Genomic DNA, 27890 nt, shown 5'->3' with positions numbered 1-27890 from the left:
AAAAAGATGCACGAGGCGGGACTCGAACCCACGACCCCGCGCTTGGTTTGCTCGCATGCTACCGTTGGGCTAGAGAGGGACAGTTGCTCACATCTGGGAGTTTATCTATACATTATATAGAACTATGGCTCTCTCGTATCATTGACAAGTGGGACCTTCCGACCAGGTGGCATCGAACAGAGCAACGATTTGCAACACTGACAGGCGGGACCCATTTGACAGGTGGGTGAGCGAGCGTTTAATTCCCTAAAAAATATGCGCTAGCGGGGACTCGAACCCACGACCTCGCGCTGGGTTCGCTCGTTCGTTACCGCTGGGCTAGAGAGAGATTGTTGCTAATGTGTGGGTAGTTTTCCATATACTCCCTCCATTCCACAATGTAGTGCTTCCTCTATCCCCGTGCTTCAACTTTGATCGTAAATTTAACTACCAAGACTGATTGCGGCGGGAGCAAAAATTATATCAGTGAATTCGTATTTGAATGAAGTTTTCAATTATATAATTTTTTCTCCCGCCGCAGTTGGTCTTGTTGGTTAAATTTATGGTCAAAGTTGGACCTCAGAAAGCGCGGTCGCACTATATTTTGGAATGGAGGGAGTAGTATATAAAACCACGGCTCTCACGTATCAGTGACAAGTGGGACCTTCCGACCAGGTGGCGGCGGGTGGCATCGAACAGAGCAACACTTAGCGTTTTTCTAGGTCTTCCGACCAGGTGGCGGCGGGCGGCGGCGGAAGCAACCAGGTGACCTCGCCCACGGCCTCGCGGCGGAAGCAACCAGCAGGGGGCGGAGGCGGGGACGGGGCCGGCAGCGGAGGCGGGGGCGGGGCCGGCAGGGGGCGGAGGCGAGGCAGGGCGTGGAGGCGGGGGCCAGCAGGGGCGTAGGCGACCGACGGTGGTGGGGGCTCGCCGAGCATGGGGGACTCGCCGCCGCCGCAAGCACACCTCCCGGTATGCACGCCTCACCTCTTCCCCCCTCTCCTCTCTCGTCACTCAAGCAGTGGGAGATGGATTTCAGTCAGATGTTCTTCAGCATAGATGAATTTTGTTGATGCACTGTTAGTAGTTAGGAGATAGCTTGCTTGTTTGGTAGGTATTGCATAGATGAATTTTCTTGATGTACTGTTAGGAATTGTTCAGCTTGTTTGTTAAGAATTCTTCAGGCCTTGTGGTTAGGCAATTAGCATATAAAATTTTCTAGAATTTTAGCTTCCATTACTTCCATCCATTTTCATTAATTAATGTTGATGCACTTAGATTGATTTGCTAAGTTGCAATAATTTGTTGTCTTTGGCAGATGGACAGAAGCTGGATTAGAGAAGGAGTTAGAAAGTTTTTGAAAGAACATATGAAAGGAGTTGATGATTTCATGGCATTTGTTCGGGCAAATTTTGCCAACGATGCTCACATTCTTTGCCCATGTTGTGAATGCCTCAGCCGTCCAAGAATGGCTCAAGGAAGAGTGAAAGATCATCTGCTTCTTAATGGGATGTCCAACACATATGATAGATGGATATATCATGGAGAACCTTTAGACAGACAACCTCAACATTTTGAAGCTGATACAGAGGCCCCTCATATGATAGGTGGTGGTGATGCTGGCATTGATTTCATGGAAAAGGTTTTGCGAGATAATGCTATTTTGGAGGAAGAGGATGGGCATGAAGATGATAGGATTCCTGACCTATTGAAGGATTTGTACGATGCTGAAGATCGTGCTGATGGACAGAAATCGTTGTTTGCTGAGGTGTTAGAGGAGGCGAAGCGCACATGTAGGATCAAAAGTATGTCTAGAGGGGGGGTGATTAGACTACTTGACCAAATAAAAACTTAACCTTTTCCCAATTTTAGTTCTTGGCAGATTTTAGCTATTGTAGGACAAGTCAAGCAATCATCACACAATTCAAGCAAGCATGCAAAGAGTATATTGGAAGCGGAAAGTAAAGCATGCAACTTGCAAGAATGTAAAGGGAAGGGTTTGGAGAATTCAAACGCAATTGGAAACACGGATGTTTTTCCCGTGGTTCGGATAGGTGGTGCTATCCTACATCCACGTTGATGGAGACTTCAACCCACGAAGGGTAACGGTTGCGCGAGTCCACGGAGGGCTCCACCCACGAAGGGTAATGGTTGCGTGAGTCCACGGAGGGCTCCACCCACGAAGGGTCCACGAAGAAGCAACCACCCATGAAGGGTCCACGAAGTAGCAACCTTGTCTATCCCACCATGGCCATCGCCCACGAAGGACTTGCCTCACTAGCGGTAGATCTTCATGAAGTAGGCGATCTCCTTGCCCTTACAAACTCCTTGGTTCAACTCCACAATCTTGTCGGAGGCTCCCAAGTAACACCTAGCCAATCTAGGAGACACCACTCTCCAAGAAGTAACAAATGGTGTGTAGGTAATGAACTCCTTGCTCTTGTGCTTCAAATGATAGTCTCCCCAACACTCAACTCTCTCTCATAGGATTTGGATTTTGTGGAAAGAAGATTTGAGTGGAAAGCAACTTGGGAAGGCTAGAGATCAAGATTCATATGGTAGGAATGGAATATCTTGGTCTCAACACATGAGTAGGTGGTTCTCTCTCAGAACATATGAGTTGGAATTGTGTATGTGTTCTGATGGCTCTCTCCATGAATGAAGAGGAGGTGGAGGGGTATATATAGCCTCCACACAAAATCCAACCGTTACACACAGTTTTCCAATCTCGGTGGGACCGAATCAACAAACTCGGTCGGACCGAAAAGGTAAACCTAGTGACCGTTAGAGATTTTCGGTGGGACTGACATGCAACTCGGTAGGACCGATATGGTTAGGGTTTGGGCATAACGTAATCTCGGTGAGACCGATTACACAAACTCGGTGAGACCGATTTTGGTAATTGGCTAACCAGAGAGTTGGTCAGGCAAACTCGGTGGGACCGATTTGCTCTTTCGGTGAGACCGAAAAGTTACAAAAAGGAAACACTGAATTTACATTGCAATCTCGGTGGGACCGATTCGCTCTTTCAGTGAGACCGAAAAGTTATGAAAGGGAAACAGAGAGTTTGCAATCCCATCTCGGTGAGACCGAGATCCCTATCGGTAGAACCGAATTGCTAGGGTTTGGCAGTGGCTATGACAAGTGAAACTCGGTGGCGCCGGATAGAAAGAATCGGTAGGACCGAGTTTGGCTTAGGGTTTAGGTCATATGTGGATATGGGAAAGTAGTTGAGGATTTTGGAGCATATCACTAAGCACATGAAGCAAGAGGCTCATTAAGCAACACCTTATCCCTCCTTGATAGTATTGGCTTTTCCTAAAGACTCAATGTGATCTTGGACCACTAAAATATAAAATGAAGAGTCTTGAGCTTTTGAGCTTGAGCCAATCCTTTGTCCTTAGCATTTTGAGGGTTCCACTTTCACATCCATGCCATGCCAATCATTGAGATTTCCTGAAATAGTCATCTTGGAATAGGATTAGCTCAATGAGCTATATGTTGTTATGAATTACCAAAACCACCTAGGGATATTTGCACTTTCAATCTCCCCCTTTTTGGTAATTGATGACAACATATAGATCAAAGCTTCGACAAATGATAATAAGCATGAAATATATCGTCGCTTTGAGAAGTATGTGACAAGTAAGAGCTCCCCCTAAATTTGTGCATATTTAAAATTTGCTTTGGACTGCAAATGCACAAAGAGTTAGAGTCATGGGTTACTCTTCCATGTCACATACATGCACTCATCACCAAGAATAGTGAATGATCACATAAGATAGATAAGATGATAATATTAAGCAAACATTAAGTGTAGCTTATGATCAAACACATGATCATCAATGTCTCACGAGCAATGACATAGTATCTCACACAAAAGCAAACAAAGTTCGAAAAACCACCAAATAAAACAAGAGAGAATAAAAGCAACACTCTCTCTCTCTCGAAGCCTATGATCTATACATTTTCTCCCCCTTTGGCAACAAGTTACCAAAAAGTTCCTAGAAAATGCATAGTGCTAAGTCGACACTCAGGCTTGATCTTCAGGTGGTGGTGGAGTCCGGATCACTCCAAGAACGAAGCCTTCTGTAGACGTGGTTGGAGTTGAGGCTGAAGTAGATGCTGGAGCTGGTGGAACTGAAGCTGTAGCTGGTGCAGAAGTGGTGGCTCTGGTGTCAGCAACTGGCACTGCATGTGATCTTTGAGCTCTTGGCACTCTGGCAAATGCATCAGTTGTAGTCTTGCCTCTCCTCTCCTGCATGTCATCCTGAAGTTGTTCCACTGCAGACTGAATCTCTGTTACTTTGACATCCAAGTCATAGAACTTTTGTTCCATGATCCTCTCTAAGCTCTGCTGATTTTGAGTGAGGGTGGACAGTCCTTGCTCAATCCTCAGTGTGGATGCAATCAAGTAACCAAGCTGCTCTTGTTTGGTCTTCAAGAAATATTCAGATGCCTCCTCTTGAGTTGGCATCTTGGCAGCTTTCTCCTTCCTTGCCTTCTCCTTCTTGGCTTGTGCTTGTGCAGACGATGGTTCATTCTCAGTCATAACAACTTGATTATCTTCAAAATCTGGACGGATGGGCAGGTGTTCCTTGTCCAACAAGTATATGCCTGTGCCCATCTTGGAGTTAATGAGCTCCTGAATCTGTGGGGCATATCCACAACTCCTCTTCTGGTCTGCTGCAGTCCTCTTGATTGTTTCTATCATAAGGCTCATCACCTTGAACTTATGTGGCACATCAAAGATATGTAGCAAATTGATCGCGTGGCCTCTGATCATCTTGTGATCTCCAAACTTGGGCAACAAGGTGTGCCTCAATATCCAATTGATGGTTGGCAGCCCTGATAGAAGATAGTGTACTAAGCCAAACTTGAACGTATCAAGTGCTTCATTTGGAATCTCCCTGTACATGGTTGACATTGAGTTGTGGTCCATCTTCTTCTTGGCATAAATGTCCAAGTCATCCTCATGCTCTTCTGGGGCATTGATCAGCTGAGCCCACTCAGCAACAGTAGATTGGTACCTCGTACCTTCAGACATCCATGTGATCTTTCCATCTGGGTAGAAATGTGTTGTGGAGTAGAATTGCATAATGAGTTCCTCGTTCCACTTTGTGAGCTTTTTCCCAACAAAGTCTTCTACTCCACAAGCATTGAAGCTGTCATACACTCCAGGGTAGTGTTCTTCATTGTCCTTGATGTACTCCCAATTGACCCATCTCATGTCACAAACTATGGGCTTCTTGTCCAACAAAACTGTCTCATAGAAGTCCTGTTGTTCCTTAGTGTGGAACCTATAATCAATAGCAGTTCTTCTCCTTGAAGCATATGGATCTACTTCTCTCCACTTCCTCAGCCCTGAGTCTCTTCTGAGCTTCATGTCCTCAGCCACAGGATGAGCATCATTGTGGTCTGGGATCTTGGGCTTGAGCTTTCTCATAACATGCTCTTCATCATCTTCTTCAGCAGCTTCAGGCACTGGGGCCTTGTTCTTTTCAGTTGCAGGTATGCTCCTCGTATTTCTCTTTGGAGCTGTCTTGACCTTTGATGCAGCCTTGGGTGCTTCCTTGGGCTTAGATGCAGTAGCCCCTGATTTGATAGCATCACCCATTAGCTTGGGTGCCTTAGGTGCTGGTGCAGCAACCTCTTCTTCTTTCTCTTCTTCCATGATGGAAGCCTTTCCAAGCACTCTGGCTACGGTCTTCTTGACCCTTTCCTTCCTTTTCTTTCCTTCAGCAGCAACTGGCTCTATGGTTGCAGGATTTTCAGGAATCTGAGTTGAAGCTCTGGCCTTTGGCATAGGCTGCCTACCTGCTGGCCTTTTGATTTTCAATCCTGGCTTTGTGCCTTGAGCTGAGCCATGTTCCTTCTCGAGCACTACTCTCTTTGAAGTTGCTTCCTCTTCTTCCACATAGTCCTCATCCTTTGATTCTGAGGTTCTCTTCTTCCTTTGTCTTGTGGCAGCTTTTGGCAGATTGCTAGGGGTGCTCCTGCTATCTTCATCTAAAGAACTTGAGGGACTAGTGCCCTCACTCATCTGCACTGGCTGTTCTGACATGTTCTGGCTATCACTTTGGTCTGACATGATGAACAAGCTGACTGCTGACCCTGTGAATAGTTTATAGATGAGGTAGAGTGGATGAGCATCACAAAATGCAGAGATTTTTGCAAAAGAATGATTCAAAATCTTAGTTTTAGTTTCCCACTGAAAGCATCTCGGATCTACCGATTTTTAAACTCGGTGATACCGAAGCAGTTTTGGCACCTAAACTAGTGAACTCGGTCAGACCGAGTCACAGTTCGGTGGCACCGAGACTGCTAGGGTTTCACAGAGTTCCAAAATCAGTCACACCGATAAGTAATTCTCGGTCAGACCGAGTCTCACTTGTGCAATGGCATAAGCCAAATCGGTGGGACCGAGTTTTTCAACTCGGTGGGTCCGAGATGGTTTCGGCGGAAACCTAACCCTAAATTTTTCGAATTAAACCTAATCTACGAGTTCATTGACTGGATAGAAGTTTAACAAACGTGGCAAGAATCATGATGATCACAATGTGCTAAGAATCGGATTGGGGAATAGCACAAAGATTGAGTCCATACCCTAGTTCAGCGGAGACTCACTACGGCGGCAACGGCGGGGTTGAATTTCCGTTGACAGCGACAGAGACCAGCGACTGGAGGCGGCTGGCGGCGAGGAGACGATCCGGAGACCAAGTTGGCAGAGCAGGCTATCACGCGGGCGAAGGGGTTCGGAGAAATTTCCAATTTTTTGCCCGTGACTATATATAACCCGACCCTGTCGGTGTGACCGAGTGGAACAACTCGGTGGCACCGAGATGCAAAACTGTATACAGTTGTTGCAACTCGGTGTGACCGAATGGTTCAAATCGGTTGCACCGAGATCGAAAACCTAGATCAACTTAATGATCTCGGTAGGACCGAAAGTGGGGTATCGGTCAGACCGAGAATCATAAAGAGGTTTTGGAAGTTTAAGTCTATGACGAATCGGGGACTCCGAGCGCTCCTCACACAGAGTGGTTCGAATCTGACTTGATCAAATTTTGTGATGTAGCATGAATAGAGTTTGAGACGAGAAAAGCATAGATAGCTAGAGGAGGTTCTTAGGCATTCTTGTCCATCCACTTGGCAAAAGGAAATAAAACCAAACAATCAAAACAACAAGTGGATGTCCTCGAATGAGTAAAATATGCAACCAGCATGCTCACACAATAAGATGGCAAATGAAATATGTGACAAGTCATGCACAACCAATTCTAGCATCTATCAAGCAATTTGCGATGACAAGGTCATCTATATATGAGTATATTGACTTAGGAGTCAAGTGAGAACACTTGATCATAGGTCATACTCATCGTTTAAGCTCAAGTGGGGTTACCACTTTTACATAAATCATTGTTGTGTTCACATCTTTAGAGTTGCTTTAGCTCAAGTCTTAGAGTAAAGCTCCCCCTAGATGTGATATCCCCCCTTAGAGGGATGAACTAACCTCGGGTTTTGTCGATGATGACTTCATGTAGATGTTGAAGATGTGGATGCTCAATGTTGATGTAGATCACTTGGAGCTATCCATTTGAGTGAATTGCACTTTCAATATCTACATGGGTTAGTCCCACAAGGAACAAACAAGGATCCATAGACATAGAGTGATGCACACACAAGATGATGTCCATGAAAACTTTTAGGTTACCTTGTCCCTTGTCTTACCAACAAGAGGGTTTGTGACTCCTTGAACTAGTGCAAGATGTGGAAGTTGATTGCACTTGTTCTTGCCAAAATGATAAGAGTGAAGTATGTTGGCGGAGTCACCCTCAAGAACTCTCTAGTTCTTCTTCTTTTGGATCCACACCATCTTGATGGGAATCCTTGGAGTTGTAGTCGTACTTGATGAAGTGGAACTTGAAGTAGTCTTGGGAATCCACTTGACTAAGGTCTTAGGAGCTTCTTCAAATGCATCAATTTCCTCTTGAAGCTTGTCCTTGCCTTTTTGCTTGTAGTCTTGTGGTGGAAGATCATATTGAGCTTGTGTCCCCTTGAAAGAAGTATCATACTTCTCTTGTTGAGGAACAAACTTTGTCTTGGGGTATTGATCTTCTTCCCACTCAACTCCATTGGCATTGAACTTTTGTTCAAAACCAACACCTTGATTCTTCCGGTGCATTCCTTGCTTGCGCACAATTTCCTCGAATTGCTTACTCCCGGCAAGGCTTTTGTACACTCCTTTCTCTATAATTCCCTTCAATAAGCTATTTTCTTGCTCAAGTGTAACTTGGCTAAGAGAATCATTAGTGGAATCAAGAGAACTACTAGAAGCAACAATATTGGATTTAGCATGATCATTGTTACTGCTAGAGGAAGAATCTTTCTTGTTCTTGTTACTAGACTTGACTTGAGGCATGTAAGTGGATAAGAGTAAACGCTTGGCAATGTAAGAAGAACTTTTCTTGCGGAGATCATCATTGATTGCTTTTAAGAACTCATGCTCTTGCTCAAGATTGAGCTTTTCAAAGCGTAATTTCTCATGAGCTCTTAAAAGTTCTCGATAATCTTCGAGGATAGTTTCATGAGCTAACTTAAGAGTGTTTAGTTCTTTAGTTAGAGCCTCAATCTTCTCCTAATCATTGTCATTCGTTTTATCTTGATTAGCATGATTAATTGACGTTTCATCATAGTATTCATCACTAGATTTGTCAACAAGCAAATCATCACCTAACAAGTCATCTTCATCACTATTGAAATCAACATACTCGGGGTGTGTTACCTTAGGACCTTTGGCCATGAAGCACCTTCCAATTCCTTCATTTGGTGAGTCAAATATGTCATAGGAGTTAGTTGACACAAGTGCTAGACCGGCAACACCTTCATCTTGAGTATCTTCGGAGTCGGAGTGATAACTTCTCTCGGAGTGGCTGTCGGAGTCGGAGCCGGATACCCATTCACCAACATGAGCTTGATGTCTTCGTTTTGTGTAGCTCCTTGATGATTTTTCCTTCCTTTCCAAATCCTTGCTTCTCCGTGAGTATCTTTGTTCATAACGATCATCTCTACTCCTTCTCTCTCTTGGTGGTGATTCTTTGCTTCTTCTTTTTGGAGAATCTTCTCTTCTCTTGTAGGGAGCCGTACACTCATTGGAATAGTTTTCGAGTCTTCCACAACTGTAGCAGTTTCGCTCTCGACTAGAAGATCTTTTGTCATTGTAGGACCTTGACTTGAAGCTTCTATCTTTGCTTCTACTCTTGTAGAACTTGTTGAAGTTCTTCACCATTAAGCTCAATTCTTCATTGAAGTTTTGTTTCTCACTTGATGATGTAGGGGCTTCACATGAGGCTTTGTAGGCACCACTTGATTTGTTGTGAAGTTCCTCTTTATCCTTAAGTGACATCTCATGAGCAACAATTCTTCCAATCACCTCCGTTGGCTTGAGATCTTTGTAATTGGGCATCATTTGGATCAATGTGCACACGGTATCATATTTTCCATACAAGGCTCTTAGAATCTTCTTGATGATGAATCTATCGGTCATCTCTTCACTTCCTAAGCCGGCAATCTCATTTGTGATGAGAGCAAGCCTAGAGTACATTTCAGCGACACCTTCACCATCCTTCATTTTGAACTTGTCAAGTTGACTTTGAAGCACATCCAACTTGGATTCCTTGACGGAGTCGGTACCTTCGTGCATATCAATCAAAGTGTCCCAAATTTCCTTTGCATTCTCAAGACGGCTGATTTTGTTGAATTCTTCGGGGCACGATCCGTTGAAGAGAATATCACAAGCATGAGCATTGTATTGCAACATCTTCAACTCATCCGCGGTAGCTTCACGGTTTGGTTCTTTCCCATCAAAGAAGTCACCTTGCAAACCAACACACACAATAGCCCAAACGACGGGGTTATGTCCAAGAATATGCATTTTCATTTTATGCTTCCAACTAGCAAAATTAGTACCATCAAAGTAAGGACCTCTACGGTGATAATTTCCCTTGCTAGACGCCATACTCTCCTAGGTTGTGAAACCAAGGCTATGACCACCAAAAGCTATGGAGATCAAAGCAAATGGAAACCTGGCTCTGATACCACTTGTAGGATCGAAAGTATGTCTAGAGGGGGGGGGGTGATTAGACTACTTGACCAAATAAAAACTTAACCTTTTCCCAATTTTAGTTCTTGGCAGATTTTAGCTATTGTAGGACAAGTCAAGCAATCATCACACAATTCAAGCAAGCATGCAAAGAGTATATTGGCAGCGGAAAGTAAAGCATGCAACTTGCAAGAATGTAAAGGGAAGGGTTTGGAGAATTCAAACGCAATTGGAAACACGGATGTTTTTCCCGTGGTTCGGATAGGTGGTGCTATCCTACATCCACGTTGATGGAGACTTCAACCCACGAAGGGTAACGGTTGCGCGAGTCCACGGAGGGCTCCACCCACGAAGGGTAATGGTTGCGTGAGTCCACGGAGGGCTCCACCCACGAAGGGTCCACGAAGAAGCAACCACCCATGAAGGGTCCACGAAGTAGCAACCTTGTCTATCCCACCATGGCCATCGCCCACGAAGGACTTGCCTCACTAGCGGTAGATCTTCATGAAGTAGGCGATCTCCTTGCCCTTACAAACTCCTTGGTTCAACTCCACAATCTTGTCGGAGGCTCCCAAGTAACACCTAGCCAATCTAGGAGACACCACTCTCCAAGAAGTAACAAATGGTGTGTAGGTAATGAACTCCTTGCTCTTGTGCTTCAAATGATAGTCTCCCCAACACTCAACTCTCTCTCATAGGATTTGGATTTTGTGGAAAGAAGATTTGAGTGGAAAGCAACTTGGGAAGGCTAGAGATCAAGATTCATATGGTAGGAATGGAATATCTTGGTCTCAACACATGAGTAGGTGGTTCTCTCTCAGAACATATGAGTTGGAATTGTGTATGTGTTCTGATGGCTCTCTCCATGAATGAAGAGGAGGTGGAGGGGTATATATAGCCTCCACACAAAATCCAACCGTTACACACAGTTTTCCAATCTCGGTGGGACCGAATCAACAAACTCGGTCGGACCGAAAAGGTAAACCTAGTGACCGTTAGAGATTTTCGGTGGGACTGACATGTAACTCGGTAGGACCGATATGGTTAGGGTTTGGGCATAACGTAATCTCGGTGAGACCGATTACACAAACTCGGTGAGACCGATTTTGGTAATTGGCTAACCAGAGAGTTGGTCAGGCAAACTCGGTGGGACCGATTTGCTCTTTCGGTGAGACCGAAAAGTTACAAAAAGGAAACACTGAATTTACATTGCAATCTCGGTGGGACCGATTCGCTCTTTCAGTGAGACCGAAAAGTTATGAAAGGGAAACAGAGAGTTTGCAATCCCATCTCGGTGAGACCGAGATCCCTATCGGTAGAACCGAATTGCTAGGGTTTGGCAGTGGCTATGACAAGTGAAACTCGGTGGCGCCGGATAGAAAGAATCGGTAGGACCGAGTTTGGCTTAGGGTTTAGGTCATATGTGGATATGGGAAAGTAGTTGAGGATTTTGGAGCATATCACTAAGCACATGAAGCAAGAGGCTCATTAAGCAACACCTCATCCCTCCTTGATAGTATTGGCTTTTCCTAAAGACTCAATGTGATCTTGGACCACTAAAATATAAAATGAAGAGTCTTGAGCTTTTGAGCTTGAGCCAATCCTTTGTCCTTAGCATTTTGAGGGTTCCACTTTCACATCCATGCCAATGCCAATCATTGAGCTTTCCTGAAATAGTCATCTTGGAATAGCATTAGCTCAATGAGCTATATGTTGTTATGAATTACCAAAACCACCTAGGGATAGTTGCACTTTTAGCGCAGCTCATGAAGGGGGTAAATTTTCAAGATTTACCTTCACCATGAAGTTACTCCACATCAAGTCTTTCTACCGGATTAGCAATGCCGCATTCAACGCAATACTCCGTCTTTTGAGCTTGCAATTCCCAGATAGTTGTGTTCCCAGATCTTATGATGAAGCATTGAGCATAATCCGCAGGCTGGGGTTAGGTTATGTGTCAATACATGTGTGCCCAAATAACTGTGTCTTGTTTCGGAAGGATTTAGCAAAGCATGACAACTGTCCAAAATGCAATGCATCTAGGTGGAAAGATGCTGATGGGAAGAAGTCAATACCGGAGAAGGTACTGAGGCACTTTCCCTTGATACCAAGGCTACAGCGAATGTTCATCTCGAAGAAATCATCGCGTGAGGTACAGTGGCACAAGCTGAAGCGGCAACCTGTGGACAATGAGCTGAGCCATCCAGCGGATGGAGAGGCATGGAAAGAGTTTGACAGTATACATTTAGATTTTGCTGCAGATCCAAGGAACATAAAACTTGGCATTGCCACAGATGGGTTTAATCCGTTTGGGAACATGAGCACGTCTTATAGCATGTGGCCAATTTTTGTGGTGCCGTACAACCTGCCACCATGGGCATGCATGGATCAGTCCAACTTCATGATGTCATTGCTTATCCCGGGTCCAGATTCTCCAGGAAAGGATTTTGATGTCTTTATGGAGCCCCTCGTAGAAGAACTGCTCCAGCTCTGGACCGGTGTACCTACATACGATGCCTTGAGTCCGGAAGAAAAGTTCAATCTACGTGCTGCGATCATATGGTCCATCCATGATTTCCCGGCTCTGCACACTCTGTCTGGGAGGATCACAGCGGGTTATCAGGCTTGTGTCCATTGTGACAAAGACCCTTGCTCAAAGAGAATAAGGAACAAGATCTGCTATATTGGGCACCGCCGCTTTCTTCACCGAAACCATCGCTGGCGAAGAAGCAAAGATTTTAATGGTGAGAATGAAACCCGTGACAAGCCAGCTGAATTCACTAAAGAAGAGCTGGTGCAGCAACTTGAAAAGGTGAAAGATGTGAGACCAGGAAAGCTGGCAAAGAAAAGAAAGCGTGAGGAAGGTCAATGTTGGGACCGGAGGTCTTGTTTGTGGGACCTGCCATACTGGGCTGATCTGAAATTAAGGCATAATCTCGATGTAATGCACATTGAGAAAAACATATGCGAGAATCTGCTAGGGACGTTTCTGAACATTGAAGGGAAGACAAAGGACACGGTTAGTTCTAGGCTTGATTTGGAGGACATGGGCATAAGAGAAGATTTGCATCTACAGCACAATGAAGATGAAGATTCATTTGAAATTCCACGAGCATGGTATACAATGAATAAAGAACAAAAGCTTGCATTCTGTGAATTCCTAAGAGCGGTGAAATTTTCAGATGGTTATGCTGCTAACCTAGCAAAGTGTGTTACTTCTGATGGATTCAAGCTTTCAGTACTGAAAACCCATGATTGTCACATCCTCCTCCAAAGGATTTTACCGGCGGGCCTCCGAGGAATCATGCACAAGGATATATATGAAGCGGTTGCTGAGCTGGGAAATTTCTTTAGAGAACTGTGCTGCAAAACCCTCAAGTTAACTGTCCTGGAAAGACTTGAAAAAGAAATCCCAATTATTCTTTGCAAGCTCGAGAAGATTTTCCCTCCAGCTTTCTTCACCGTGATGGTCCATTTGGCGGTGCACTTACCCAAAGAGGCAATGCTTAGAGGCCCTGTGCAATACAGTTGGATGTACCCAATCGAAAGAAGGCTACTTACTTGTAAGCGTTATGTGCGAAACACGGCAAGACCTAAAGGTTCTATTGCTGAAGCATATGTCGTTGACGAGTGCTTGACATTTTGCTCTAGATACTTTGGTGATGTGGAAACAAGATCGAACCAGCCGGGCAGAAATAGAGAGCGGTCTGATTCGCAAAGTGGTGATGTCTCTGTTTTCAACCATGGTGTGAACTTTCTTGGAGCCTCACAATACTTGGAGGCTGGTGATGAGTATGACAAGATGGTTTTGTTTGTGCTCAGCAATTGCACCGAGGTTCTACCATATATCGAGTACGTTATATCTTGTGCACTCATTATATATATATATATTTTGCTTGGGTTGGCACTAGCCTAATGTTTTAATTCACATGTTTTGTTGGCATTGCAGGAAATGCAAGGAAGAGTTAAATCAGGAAGAAAGCAATATCAATGTTGATAAAAGGGTTGCCAAGGGGTTTGCTAAGTGGTTTAAGAATCATGTGAGATCTTTAGCCACATGTTTTATGTTTTCTATGTTATTCACCCATTGTTAAATACCATTGTTTGCTAAATGGTTTATTTGTGCAGATTGGAAAGTTGCATGAGGAGAAGAAGGTCAGTGATGATCTATTTGCTTTGGCATGCTTACCGGATAAGCGAGTGAGAGTGTATTCAGCATGCATTGCTGATGGTGTCCGGTACCACACCGTTGACTGCGAGGAAAAAAGGAAGACACAGAATAGTGGAATCGTCACTGAGGGGTCACATGATGGTGAGATCATTGACTTCTATGGTCAGTTGAGAAGCATCGTAGAGTTGCAGTACAACTCTAGTGGAGGCATCCATCACTCGGTTGTCTTATTTCGCTGTGACTGGTTTGAGCTTGGTAGCAAGAAGAGGAGAGACTCTTTTGTCAAATATGATGGCCACTTCAAAGCATCAACACTACAAGGTGCTGGTATAAGAGTGATCCCTTTATTCTAACAACACAAGCAACAATGGTGTTTTATCTGCCAGACACTCTTTTGCATGGAAAATGGCGAGTTGTGCAAAACTTTCAGCACAGACACTTGTGGAGTGTGACTGAAACTGAAGTGGAAAAGGGCCCCGGTGATGGTGGACTAACATACCAAGATGATGACTCTATGGAAGTTCCGTTGCAAGCTGATGATGACTCTATGGAAGTTCCGGTGCAAAGCAGAGTGCGAAGGGATCGGGAACGTGTGATCGTTGGTGCTGCAACAGTTGAAGGCATCAAGAAAAGAAGAAAGGTGGTAGAGGATGGACATGAAAGCGAGGATGAGGAAAACCGGACTGATCATACTATGCTGCAATATTGTAGTGATGATGAGGAAAATAGGAGTGGGCATAGAGTTCCTTGTTTTCGTATCGACGATGATGAGTAGCGAAGGTAAATTTGGTCTCCTTGGTGATCTAATGCTATTTTGTCTCCTTGGTAGTTGTTGTTGATGTGATCCTGATGTAGTTTTTGTACTACAAATCTCTCCAGGTACCAAAATGCATGAGACTGTGTAGTGATGGAGAGGCAGATGATGGTTGAAGATACAATGCAAAATGATGTAGTTTTGGTGACGGAAGATACAATGCAAACTGAAGATGTTGTTTTGAATGAAGAAGCAAAATGATGAACTGAAGATGTTGTTTTTAGAGCTGTTTTTCTTAGTTTTGGTGATCATGTAGTTTTGGTTGTGATGTAAAAGGTTGCAAAATGATGTTGTTTTTGGATTGAAGATGTTTTTTTGTACTGAAGATGTTGTTTTTGGTGAACTGAAGATGTTTTTAGAGCTGTTTTAACTGAATTTTTGGGCGCGCTCCATCAGACAGCCATCTGATCCCACGCGCGGCCCCATTTCATTGTGAGCAAAAAAATATGCGCGAGCGGGGACTCGAACCCACGACCGTGCGCTCGTTTCACTGTGTTTCTACCACTAGGCTAGGAAGAGGCTACTGGTCGTCCACTCTATGCCATCTCTTTTCAAATCATCAAACCAGTCAAGTATCAAAAACAGACCTCGCTGACAAGTGGGCCACTCGACCAACTCACTGACAAGTGGGCCATTTTGCTACTCTACGCACTCGACCCTTTTCCCCTGAGCTACCAAAAAATATTGGGCGAGCGGGGGCTCGAACCCACGACCTGCCGCTTACTCCACTGTTTTTCTACCACTGGGCTAGTTAGAGGCTGTTGGTTTTGTACTCTATGCCAACCCTTTTCAATATATCAAAACAGAACTCGTCGACAAGTGGACCCACTCTTTTCCCCACTCCTCCTATCCACTTGACCCGCTCCTCCTCTCCATTATCCACTCGACCCACTCCTCCTCTCCGCCGCCGGCATCCCCTTCTCCTCCATCGACGGTGACGACCTCCCTGGCGAACCACTCCTCCATCGACAGCGACGGCCTCCTAAGTTATGAATCCGCCGAGTCCTTCCTGTTCCTCTTCCTATTGATTAGATTAGGGTTCCCCGGCGCATGCTGATTAGGGTTCCATTGTAGATAGAGTAGTAGATCAAGAGGAGGCACCGTCCACGACACCGACAAGGCCAACAAGCTCAAGCAGTCGCCGTCCCCCCAGGTCAGTTCTGTTCCCCCCGTGTTCTTTGATTTGCTTTGTTTCCCCCATGTTCTTTGTCGACAAGGCCAACAAGGCCAACAAGCATGCTGATTTAGGAGTTACTCGTATTGTGCCTGCGCGTGCGTCCCTACTGGAATTGTGGTATACTACATGGCTAATGGTCGTATTGTGCCTGCGCGTGCGTTCTGTTGATTCCAGCCCAATTGTCGAGCGATTGGACCACATTCAGAGGGATTTTGCAGACTAAATTAGGCATTTAGGTTTAGGTCCCTTTTGGCCATGTTCAGTTGATGTGGTGCTACCTTGATAGGTATGCTAGTTTCCCTGTGGTTCTCTTCACAGTGACGTAGAATTCATCAGAAATAGAAAAGGCAGACCGAAAGGGGAAAAAATGATGCCAACACTTATAATGTTGCAAGTGTATTAGTATTTTCCAATTTTGTTTGTTTTTAAAATAAACATGTTTATATTTGTCTAAAAAGATGCAGCGGCACACTGGAGCAGTTAAACTTGTAGGGGATCTAGCCTCCAGTGGCCTTTGGCTATATAAACCCTAGCAAAGCAAATTAAGCCAATAGCTCTGAATCTCTGAAATTCTAGTGTTAAATTCAGTTTTGTACATGACTATATCGGTGTCAAGCCAATAGCCTTCATGCGCATATCGACGACTATAAAGCTGTTCAGTTTTGTACATGACTGTATTGGGTAGGTGTGTTTAAATTGAGAATCTAGGGTTCAGTTCTTAAGTGCTGGGTTCTAACAAAATGTAGCACATGGGAAGATATGGTCCATTTATAGTAGATATGGTTCATTGTAGATATGGTCCATTTATAGTAGATATGATCCTGATGCTGTGTTTGCCATTTATAGTAGACATGGGCACATGGGCAGATATGGTCCATTGTAGATAGAGTAGTAGTATTCCAAATGTTCACAAGTGCATTGCTTTTTTTTTTCTCACTTTTGCTATCATAAATATCCACATGTGCAATGCTCTTCTCATTTTTATCACTTTTGCCATCATAAACTTGGTTCTGTTCCTATTTATGTCCAGTCCTGTTTATGGTAACTTGTTTAATTACAATGCTGCTTTTCAGAGAAGTGAGATGGCTGGCTTGGAAGGTTTCGAGTTCTTCGAGATCGTAATTGAGAAATCTTGCAGTAGGCAGGTATATTTATCATCACTCATTTCTTTATCATCACTCTGCTGTCCAGTGCTTGATTGCCACAATTAACCACTGCTTGACCCTCGCTGCAGAGGCTGCCTGACAAGTTTGCGAAGATGCTCGCCGGCCGTGAGCCCCACAAAGTGAAGCTGCGGGAGGCCGGCAGCGGGCTTCACAGGCTGTGGGAAGTGTTGGTGGTGTTTGATGGTGAAGGCCACATGTACCTAGGGCCCGGCTGGGAGCATTTCGCCCGCGCCCATGAGCTACAGCTCGGGTACTTCCTTGTCTTCCACTACGACGGCGACGCCATGTTCACCGTGAAGATGTTCGACAACACCATGTGCCACATGTACTACCAACACGACGACGATGCCAGTAAGCTCTCTGCCTCTCTTCTTCCTGTCCTTTTGGCTTCCTCTACCTACACGATGACAACACCATGTTCACACTTTGTTGCATTTGACCAGGTAATGGGAGCAGCAGCAGGGATGACGAGGAGCAGAGCGGGGATGACGACGAGGAGCAGAGCGGGGATGACGAGGAGCAGCCTATTCTAGCTGACGACGAACATGCTATGGTGGTGGCTGACGACAACCCTGCTATGGTGGTGGCAGATGACGACCTTGCTATGGTGGTGGCGGACGACGACCTTGCTATGGTTGTGGCGGACGACGACCTCGCGATGGTGGTGGCGGACGACGACCTTGCTATGGTGGTGGCAGACGACGACCTCGCGACGGTGGCGGCGCCTGCAATCCCACAGCTTGGCGACAGGACCATGCCAATTGTGGTAGAGGAGTACATCCGCGTTGGGATTCGCCACTCTGAGCGCATCAGGTTGATGAAGGAGAAGAAGGAGGAGCGAAGATGTTAAGAAGGTGTTTAGCATGTTAGGTTTAAGCTTGTTAGTGTAATATGAATATGTCAATGTTAAGTATGGCAGGTTTAATTTTGTGCATGCTCATGGATGTTGTATGATAGTGTCATCTAAACAAGTCATGTTTTTAACAATGAATATTCAGTTTGGTAATTGATGGGAATTGAAATTTTTTATGCATGCTCATGGATGAAAGATAAAATTATGGGTTTTTGTGCATGCTCATGTATAAAACAATATAAGTTTCATTTTTTGAATGCTAAAAACATGACTCAAACCCTAGCCACGGACGACCGCCGTGACTAAATCCGCCGGTTTTTGAAAACACCGTAAAAAATTCAAAAACCGTTTTCCATTTTTTGAATGCAAAAGACATGCGTTTTTCGTGAAGCGGCTACAAGGAGGGGCACCCCAAACGGCGCCATTCCATGTCTATCTCAAAGTAGACCCTATTTTACGGACGGTCGCCAAAAAGCATGCATTTCCGACCCTCGTAGCTACTCCCAGCAATTCGGACCACCTTCGGCCGATTCAGCTGGAACCGGCTGGAATTTGAACTGCGGGTCCTCCATAGCTTGCCTGTTATTTTCACTAAAAATGCTTTTTAGCTTCACAGGTAGGCATTTCATCACAGAATCAACAACAGATTTGCACAGCTCAAACCCTAGCCACGGACGGTCGCCGCGACGAAATCTGTCGGTTTATGAAAACACCGTAAAAAATTCAAAAAAAAACAAAAAAATGGGAGACCTCCGCGTCACATCATCAAATGTGGCCTACCAACTAGCAAAAATACTAAATTTGCAATACCGGCGTTTTCTTGAAAAAGTGTTTTCAAAAACGACCTACCATGAACGAAGATTCATGGCTTTCAAGCCAAACTAGCAATGATATGGCCGCATCCGTTGAGTAGTTTCTGATAATATGCCCAAATTGGGCGCATACCTCCGTATTGTGATGGCAAACAATGTTGCCAAAGCGAGGTTCCAACTTGTTTAACAAAAAAAACGTTTTTCATTTTTTGAATGCAAAAGACATGCATTTTTCGTGAAGCGGCTACAAGGAGGGGCACCCCAAACGGCGCCATTCCATGTCTATCTCAAAGTAGACCCTATTTTACGGACGGTCGCCAAAAAGCATGCATTTCCGACCCTCGTAGCTACTCCCGGCAATTCAGACCACCTTCGGCCGATTCAGCTGGAACCGGCTGGAATTTGAACTGCGGGTCCTCCATAGCTTGCCCGTTATTTTCACTAAAAATTCTTTTTAGCTTCACAGGTAGGCATTTCATCACAGAATCGACAACAGATTTGCACGGCTCAGACCCTAGCCACGGACGGTCGCCGCGACAAAATCGGCCGGTTTTTGAAACACCGTAAAAAATTCAAAAAAAATCAAAAAAATGGGAGACCTCCGCGTCACATCATCAAATGTGGCCTACCAACTAGCAAAAATACTAAACTTGCAATACCGGCGTTTTCTTGAAAAAATGTTCTCAAAAACGACCTACCATGAACGAAGATTCATGGCTTTCAAGCCAAACTAGCAATGATATGGCCGCATCCGTTGAATAGTTTCTGATAATATGCCCAAATTGGGTGCATGCCTCCGTCTTGTGATGGCAAACAATGTTGCCAAAGCGAGGTTCCAACTTGTTTAACAAAAAAAAAACCGTTTTTCATTTTTTGACTGCAAAAGACATGCGTTTTTCGTGAAGCGGCTACAAGGAGGGGCACCCCAAACGGCGCCATTCCATGTCTATCTCAAAGTACACCCTATTTTATGGACGGTCGCCAAAAAGCATGCATTTCCGGCCCTCGTAGCTACTCCCGGCAATTCGGACCACCTTCGGCCGATTCAGCTGGAACCGGCTGGAATTTGAACTGCGGGTCCTCCATAGCTTGCCCGTTATTTTCACTAAAAATGCTTTTTAGCTTCATAGGTAGGCATTTGATCACAGAATCGACAACAGATTTGCACGGCTCAAACCCTAGCCACGGACGGCCGCCGCGACGAAATCGGCCGGTTTTTGAAAACACCGTAAAAAATTCAAAAAAAAATAAAAAAATGGGAGACCTCCGCGTCACATCATCAAATGTGGCCTAACAACTAGCAAAAATACTAAACTTGCAATACCGGCATTTTCTTCAGCTACTCGGTATGATTTTAACCTTGATTTCTACAAAATTTACAAAAAAACCCTATTTTTTCTACACCAAAACCCAAAAGGATTTCCCTCCCACACCAAAATTTTCCGTCCACCAAAATTTCCTTCTCCCAAAATTTCCCTCCTCTCCCTCTCCCACTACTAGGCGGGACCCACCACTCCCTCTCCCACTACCAGGCGGGATCCACCACTCCCTCTCCCACTAACACGCGGGATCCCCTCCCTCCCCTCCCAAAATTTCCCCATTCCCCTCCCCTCTCCACGACGAACCCTCCCCTCCCCACCTCCGCCCCGCCCTGCTCCCACTCCCTCCCTCCCCTCCCCTCCCCTCCTCCGTGCCGCCCCGCTGCTGCTGCGCTGCCCCGCCGCGCCGCGGTGCGCCGCCCACATCGACGACGACGACGACGCGATCGACTACATCGACGAGGACGGCAGCTACATCGACGACGACACGATCGACGACGACCACCGCTGCATCGTCAACATCATCTCCCCCTAGGTACTTCTCCCCTCCTCTGGTGGATCCATCTCCCCTCCTCTGGTGGATCCACCTCCCCTCTGGTCGATCCATCTCCCCTCTGGTAGATCCCCTCATGGGTTAGGATTTTCTAGGGTTAGGATCTCCTACTGGTTTGGTAGGTCCTTGTTCTTGGTGTTAGGGTTCATTTTAATTGTTGCGTGGGGATGATCTCCCTCTAGTTCATGGGGTTAGGGTTAGGGTTCATGGGGCCAGGGTTAGGGTTCATGGGGTTCAACATCATCCACCCCTAGGCACTTCTCCCCTCTAGCCATCTCCCCTCGATATTCATGGGTAGATCTTCTAGGGTTCGGTAGACCCCCCTCATGGGTTCATCTAGGGTTCATGGGGATGGATCGATGGGGATGGGGATGGCTAGGGTTAGGGTTCATGGGGTACACGTTTCTCTAGTTCATGGAGATGGTTAGGGTTAGGATTGATGGATCTCCTGCTTTTCTTGTTCATGGAGAAGGATCAATGTGGATTCATGGGGATGATCTCCCTCTGGTTAGGGTTTCGTGGGTTTCATGGGGTTAGAGTTTCATGGGGTTCCTGGGGTTAGGCTTTCATGGGGTTCATGGGGTCCTTCCTATGCATGATTTCATTGTTGTTAAGAGCGTGTGCTTCTCTATGTATTGACTACTGTTGCTAAGAGTGCATGTTGGTCCTGTAAATCTTGTACTAATTCACTTGACAGACTTCATATGTAAATCTTGTACTAATTGGTAAAGTAGTCTAAATTCTGATGAGGGTGAGTTACAACAGGAATCATGTTGCTAGTACATGCTACTCTTGTTTATGACGGTCTGCCTATGCATGGGTTAGCCTGCATTTGTGATGGGGGTACACAAAGCCACTTGCTTGCAATTGTTGTGGGTCTTAGCAGAATTCTATTTTTCTGTTCCATTATTATGAGAATGTGATACCGCACATTGATTAGGATGAGTGTATCATGCATGCTTTACTTACTCAACATGATATGTGTCTATATGGGTTGATATACCAAATCAAACCGGGTTTGGCTGCCAACTTGAAGCTTCTGAAAAATTGTTGTATAGGTTGTAGAGGAATATGCATGGGGAATTTTTCTTTGCTTGTTTTGAGTTTGATTCCCATTTACGATTATCATCATCAAAGCTTGTTGAAGTGAAACTGTGGACGCTGAAAGCACCTTATGCATATCCTGTTCATAGAGGATGCCCATAAGGTGCCTGTTGGTGGATTGCGATTTAGACTTTCACTTCCTGATATAGGAACCATACTACATAATCTATTTTTTCTATGTATAGTGATTGATGCTGATTTCATATTTATTAAAGTTATCTTTGTTCATCACATGCTAATTTCTATTTATCTTAGTTTAGTTTAGTTTTTCTTGGCATACACAGAGTAATACAATCAGTAGAATGTCAGTCCAAGCGTTGTTAGTCTCTTCAATACATCATGGGGATGCTTGCTTGCTTGCTTGCTGCCACTCTTCAATTCAGTTGCTTGCTAGCGTACATAGGGTTAGGGTTTGCATCAGCAGTATTACTAGCACTTTGCTTGCTTGTTGTGTACTTTATATGAGGCACTAGGAAGATTTCTTGATGTTCATTACTACCTCCTGCTTGATGTACATTACTACCTCCTGCTTGATGTAGTGAAGTTATTAAGAGATGCTTCATATCTTTCCAGTGTACATGCATGCTTGTTTAGTGCACTTACATGTTTTCTTAATTAATAACACTAGATCATTGTATTGTTTATACATCAAGTTTGTTTCACATGTATTACATGTATGTGCATGATGGTCCAAATGCTCTCCTTTATTGATACAAGTGCATCATTTTACTTTATCCCTGTTCTATCTGATTGTTGTTTATTCTATTTTGCAAGCACCACCTCAAGATCATCCATGGCAAGGAGGACAAGGTCAAGCATGAGGCCAACCATTGGTATGCAACTTTCTCCTTGTGGTTATACTGTCAGTTTCATAAAATCTGTGTCTTAATATGCTAAGTGAAATGTATTGCTGCAATCTGAATAAGCTGGCTTAATTGTGCCTATGTGCTGTTAGTCTTCCTTACCTGAATAACTAGGATTAAATGATAATAAAATTTCATAAGATATGTTTGGCTGCCTGTCCATGCATTCCAAACATTCACCTAATAGTTACGTTTCCTTTATCATGCAAAGAAGAGCCTCTCACCGAGTACGAGAAGGTTAGGGCTAGAAATATCATGAGGAACAAACGGATGTTCCAGTCCCTTGGCATCGGTGCAATAGCGTCGATGATTAGGAAAACAAATGGTGTACAAGAAGGTAGAAGTGATGAGGTTCAAGAGGGTAGTGGAGTTATCAATGATGACCCAGAGTACAATCCTAAGGAGGATGAAGTTATTAATGGAGAGGAAGTGGATGATGTTGTAGTCAACAAGATTGTTAAGGTGCAAACTCTGTCTTGCTTGGAGGGTTGGGGTTATGTTATTCTATGTTATTCCTTCTGCTCACATATTTCTCTTGTGATCTAATGCTTTTTTCCGTGCTGTTTATACAAGGCACTGAAGGAATCTAGGACGAAGAGGCCTGGTGTTAAGAAGACAGTCAGCAAGAAGAACAAGAGCTCAGAAACATCTGCTGCAATGCCTCCAGGAAGGGTGATGGCCCCAGCTTCAGGACAAAAAAGAGGATCCTGGAACCTGATGAACCTGCCCTTGATAGAGTCACAAGGCAGAAAGCAAGGATGGCGACTGCGACGGACCATCAGGAAAGTATGCTGTGCATGGACTCTCAGACCTCGGTGCAAACGGGTGATGAGTTGCCGCCCATGGATGAAGGAACCACTCTCAGCATGGATGGAAGTGGCACTGTCTGCCTAGATGAAGCAGGAACCATCTGCATTGATGAAGCAGGCACTGTCCACACAGACCTCAGCCCTGTTGCACCTTCTATTGACAGGAACGCTGTCATCAATGAAGAAGAACAGCAACTTGTGCTTCAATCAGGCAAGTTGACCTTTGCAATGCTATCTTTTACTAGTGCATTTTCCAAATGGAATGATCATGTATGCTTTTGTTGATTCCTGCATTTGTCGATTTCTATTCTAATTTATGAGTTCAGTTTCATTTTCAGATGCAATGACTCCCAATACTAGACTTAGAAAGGGCAAAGGGCTAGAGAGGATCACCAAGTCGCTTGGTAGCAAGGTGCCTATCCAAATTGCCGAAGGGATGATTCGTCCAGAGAAGCCTCTGCAGGCAGCAAAGCTTGCTTCTGAGTGTGGACTCGTTGCAAAAAGCCATCTTCCGGTTCTTCCTCACTTCAAGCTATACAAAAAATGCTAGTCTATTGGAGAACTACATTGGGAAAGTTGTTGTAAGCTACTTATTTCATAGTTAATGTGCTATCTATTTTCTGTTACACCTATGCATGATCACTAATATTGTTCCTACCTTGTTTGCTATCTTGGTAGGCAAATTTTGAGATGAACACGGACTCGGAGACCATCAAGACCTCGTGCAAAGATATTCTGCAGAAATATTCAAAGAACAGACGCCATCAGATCAAGAAGAAGTATTTTGATACCGTAGCCACAAATAAAGTCAGCATTAAGTCTCCGGTGCCTGATCTAACGGATGGTGAATGGCAAGCTCTGGTGGAGATGTGGTCTACCCCAAGACACAAGGGTTGTCTCTGCTTTGTTTGATGCTTTATGTTCTGCACATGATATGCTAGTGCTAGATCATGCTGACAGTATGCTTTTTTGTAGAAAACCTGTGTGTCGAACAAGATGAATCGAGAAAAAGTCGTGTACAATCACAGAACTGGTTCCAGGCACTACACAGCACACATTTTTGCCACTGTGAGAACTCTTCTCTAGAGACCTTACCGTTTGATCCTCATTGAATAACATTTCTGATTCTTGCTGAATAACATTTTGATTTTTGTTGAAAAACATTTCAGAAAGAAGAGCATAAGGGTGAGGAGCTGTCTGCGATTGACTTGTTTAAGGCCACCCACAACAGCAAGAAGCACGGGTTTTCGGAGCCAGTCAAGACTACTATAGTAAGTCACTCCATGCTTTGCCCTGTTTGATTCACAGCCAGCTTTGATGCTTTGATGATTTGATGTTGTTTGATTCGGAGCCAGTCAAGAACACACGCTATGTTCCATGCTTTGATGTTGTTTGATAGTTCAACAAAGATATCAGAACTTGCTGTAGCTATTTGATGCATTTTTTATGATATGATGAAATTTGATCTAAATGTTAGTTTGATGATCGGCTCACTCGGGAAGCCATATTATATAGAACCACCATTCTAGGCTTAATGAAGTGATCATATTGTTCCAATTGCATGTCTCCAGGTCACTAGTCATCATCTTCTTGTATAGATTTTGTGTGCTAGTTTGGTTACTTCAAATAATCCATTTGTGTGCTGGTTTGGTTTCTCTTGCTTGGTTTGGTTTGAAAAATGTGAAATAGATCTCCCACTAATGCCTATCATTTTCCTCCATATGCTAGCTTGAGATGGAAAAAATGAAGGACGCGTCGGTACCAGAAGGAGAAGAGCCAAAGTCTGGTATTGAAATTGTCGAACAAGTCCTCAAGACCGAAATCAAGAAAAGCACATTCCTCAGGAATGTTGGGCTCCAGTCATCTAGGAACAACTCCGGCAAAGCAACAACTGAAGTTGCTGCTCATGTTCGTGACCTTGAGCAGAAGCTGGAGAGGTCTGAGCTTCAAGCTGAAGTGATGCAAGAAGAATTGGCGGCAATCAAGATGAAGGCGGAAGAATCTGAAGCTGCACGCGACAAGGAACTTGAGCTGCTCCGCAAGAAGTCTCAAGAGTAGGAAGAGCAGTTAGCCCACTTGATGGCTCTCTTTGGAGCTAAGGCAGTTTGATGGTCTTTGAACTTGCTGTGCAGTTTGTCTTTGAACTTGATGTGAAGTTATGTCATAGTAGGTTGTGAACTTATGTGGATCTGGTAGTGTTTTGCATCTGGTAGTGTTTGTTGCATTTTGCACTTGGTAGTGTTTTGCATCTGGTAGTGTTTTGCACCTGGCTGTTTTATGCCTTGTGGATCACTTATGGATCTTGTGAACCTGGGCCTATTTATAGTTATGTGGATCTTGTGAACCTGGGCTTGTGGATCATTTTCTGAAGTCATGCAAAATATGAACCTGGGCTCTAAAAAGGCCGAGGCCCAAACAAGAATTAGACTAAAAAGGCTTGGGCCTAAAAAAAGAAATGACTGTAAGAAATTTTTTTACAAAAGGCTGCATAACACAAAATAAAAAGGCCAAGGCCCAAATTCGAACTAGACTAAAAAGGCTGTGGCCCAAAACAATAGTGGAATATAAAACAAATTCATCAGAAAAAGGCTCCATTCCCAGAAAATAAAAGGCCAAATTATTGGGCCAGACCCATGCAGATAAGCAAAATAAAGAGAAAAAAATTAAATGGGCTGAATTATTGGGCTTGGCCCATCAAGACGGCTGAAATGGACCGGGCTGATTCTATTTTACGACCTTTTCATTTGGTCGTAAGTCTGCCACGTCAGCTTGCCACGGTGGATCTGATGTGGTGTGGTCGGATTGCTAGTGACCAAAACAGTTGGTTGTTAAATCTACGAACTTTTTTTTGGTCATAAACGTTTGCGACCATTCCAGAAGAAAGGTCGCTAATGTCAGTTTATGACGGCCAGCTTTTGACCTTATGTTTTTGGTCACAAAAAGGTCACAAATGGAAATTTGTGACCATTCAGTGACCAATAGTGGTGGTCACAAGTTGACATATTTCTTGTAGTGTATCCACCACGAGGGCAACACCCTCTTCTTCGAGCGTCCAGAGCACGCTGACAACAGATCTCTGGCTATCTTCATTCACATGGCGGAGATCGAAGCTTTTGACTACCCCGACGAGCTCTGGCACCCTGAAGGGGCAGACTACTTCTTCTCACACCTGGGAGACTTCGTGTCTGCGGACCAGCACTGCTTCCAGGGTGATCACTCCAGTGTCCGGGCTCTTGTCATGGTGGCCCGTGACTTCGTCCTTCCTCCTTGTCTCATGGTGCGCCTTCCTGATAATGACGTGGTTGTCGTGAAGCTTGAGAGTCGTGCTCTCTTCCGCCATGGCTCGGGCGCCTCCCCCTTCTCTTCCGATGGCGAGGACAACTCTTCCCTTTCCTCCCAGATATCCAACCCACTCCCGTCTCCCGTCACCACGTGCCAAATATGATCCATCGCGGCAGCCATGTCTCCTTTCGCATGCACGCCTGAATCTCCCCCGTGCCCTCCACCAACACCTGCAACTTCGACTCCCCTAGACGACATCCCTATCCTTGCTGTCATGGCCGATGGCATGCCTGTTGCTATGTTGGTGCATGCTCCATGGTCTCCTCCTACATCCACTCCCACTCCCGCTCGTAAGCTTGTCCGATCGACCGCTCCCCGTCCTATGCTCGCATTACCACCTCCCCCTCTCCAGCTCCCCTACCACCGCCACTGTCCCCTACCCCCTCTCCTCCTTCTCACCATGAGCCGCCACTGCCTGTGGTTGTACCCGACCCGGTTCCCGATCTGCCTCCTGAGATCACGCATGAGTGCTTGGCCAGGCGCATCAGCAGGCGCGCCAAAATGGCTGCTGACTCTGGTGTCAAGGCCAGACGCAGTGATCGTTTGGCCGAAATCAAGCCCCCAAACTACTCCTCCATGACTGCCAAGGCCATGCGCTCCAAGGCGAAAAAGCTCGACCTCTCTGCTGCTTCTAAGGACCTCTCGGACGCCCTTGTCCACGCTCGTCTCTACGATATGGATGGATTCATTGAAGACTCGGCCCGCGGTCCTGCCTCACCTGAGGATCTCGCGGCCATTGCTGCTGCTTGCGGTGCTCCGCCGGAGATGGCGGCTGATATTGCTTCGGGCTCCGGTGACTTGGGCTCGCCATGATTAGATCTCCCTT

At 45.0% G+C, this 27890-nt stretch overlaps 2 protein-coding genes across 4 annotated transcripts; both read left to right on the top strand.

The window, feature by feature from the left end:
* Positions 1 to 1297: 1297 nt before the first annotated feature.
* On the top strand, positions 1298 to 16123 carry LOC147975284 (uncharacterized). The gene is made up of 5 exons (XM_087520344.1): positions 1298 to 1772; positions 11845 to 13933; positions 14031 to 14121; positions 14210 to 14579; positions 15873 to 16123. Exons 1-5 carry the CDS (start codon positions 1298 to 1300, stop codon positions 16121 to 16123), a joined length of 3276 nt encoding a protein of 1091 aa, XP_087376470.1.
* Positions 15914 to 18438, top strand: LOC125553855 (uncharacterized). 3 transcript variants are annotated; one of them, XM_087519635.1, is made up of 5 exons: positions 15914 to 16052; positions 16141 to 16219; positions 17317 to 17388; positions 17478 to 17760; positions 17853 to 18438. In XM_087519635.1, the coding sequence occupies exons 3-5, from the start codon at positions 17326 to 17328 to the stop codon at positions 18257 to 18259; spliced, it is 753 nt and encodes a 250-aa protein (XP_087375761.1). In that variant the 5' UTR covers positions 15914 to 16052; positions 16141 to 16219; positions 17317 to 17325; the 3' UTR covers positions 18260 to 18438. The 3 variants fall into 3 exon arrangements, with proteins under 3 accessions (XP_087375761.1, XP_048573481.2, XP_087375760.1); XM_048717524.2 differs by having other exon boundaries at positions 15914 to 16219; XM_087519634.1 differs by lacking the exons at positions 15914 to 16052; positions 16141 to 16219 and having other exon boundaries at positions 17251 to 17388.
* The last annotated feature ends 9452 nt before the right edge of the window (positions 18439 to 27890 follow it).

Source organism: Triticum urartu, chromosome 4A (assembly GCF_056163025.1).
Source record: "Triticum urartu cultivar PI428250 chromosome 4A, HENAU_Tu73, whole genome shotgun sequence".
Lineage (NCBI taxonomy): Eukaryota > Viridiplantae > Streptophyta > Magnoliopsida > Poales > Poaceae > Triticum > Triticum urartu.
This window is presented reverse-complemented; position numbering and strand designations above follow the sequence as displayed.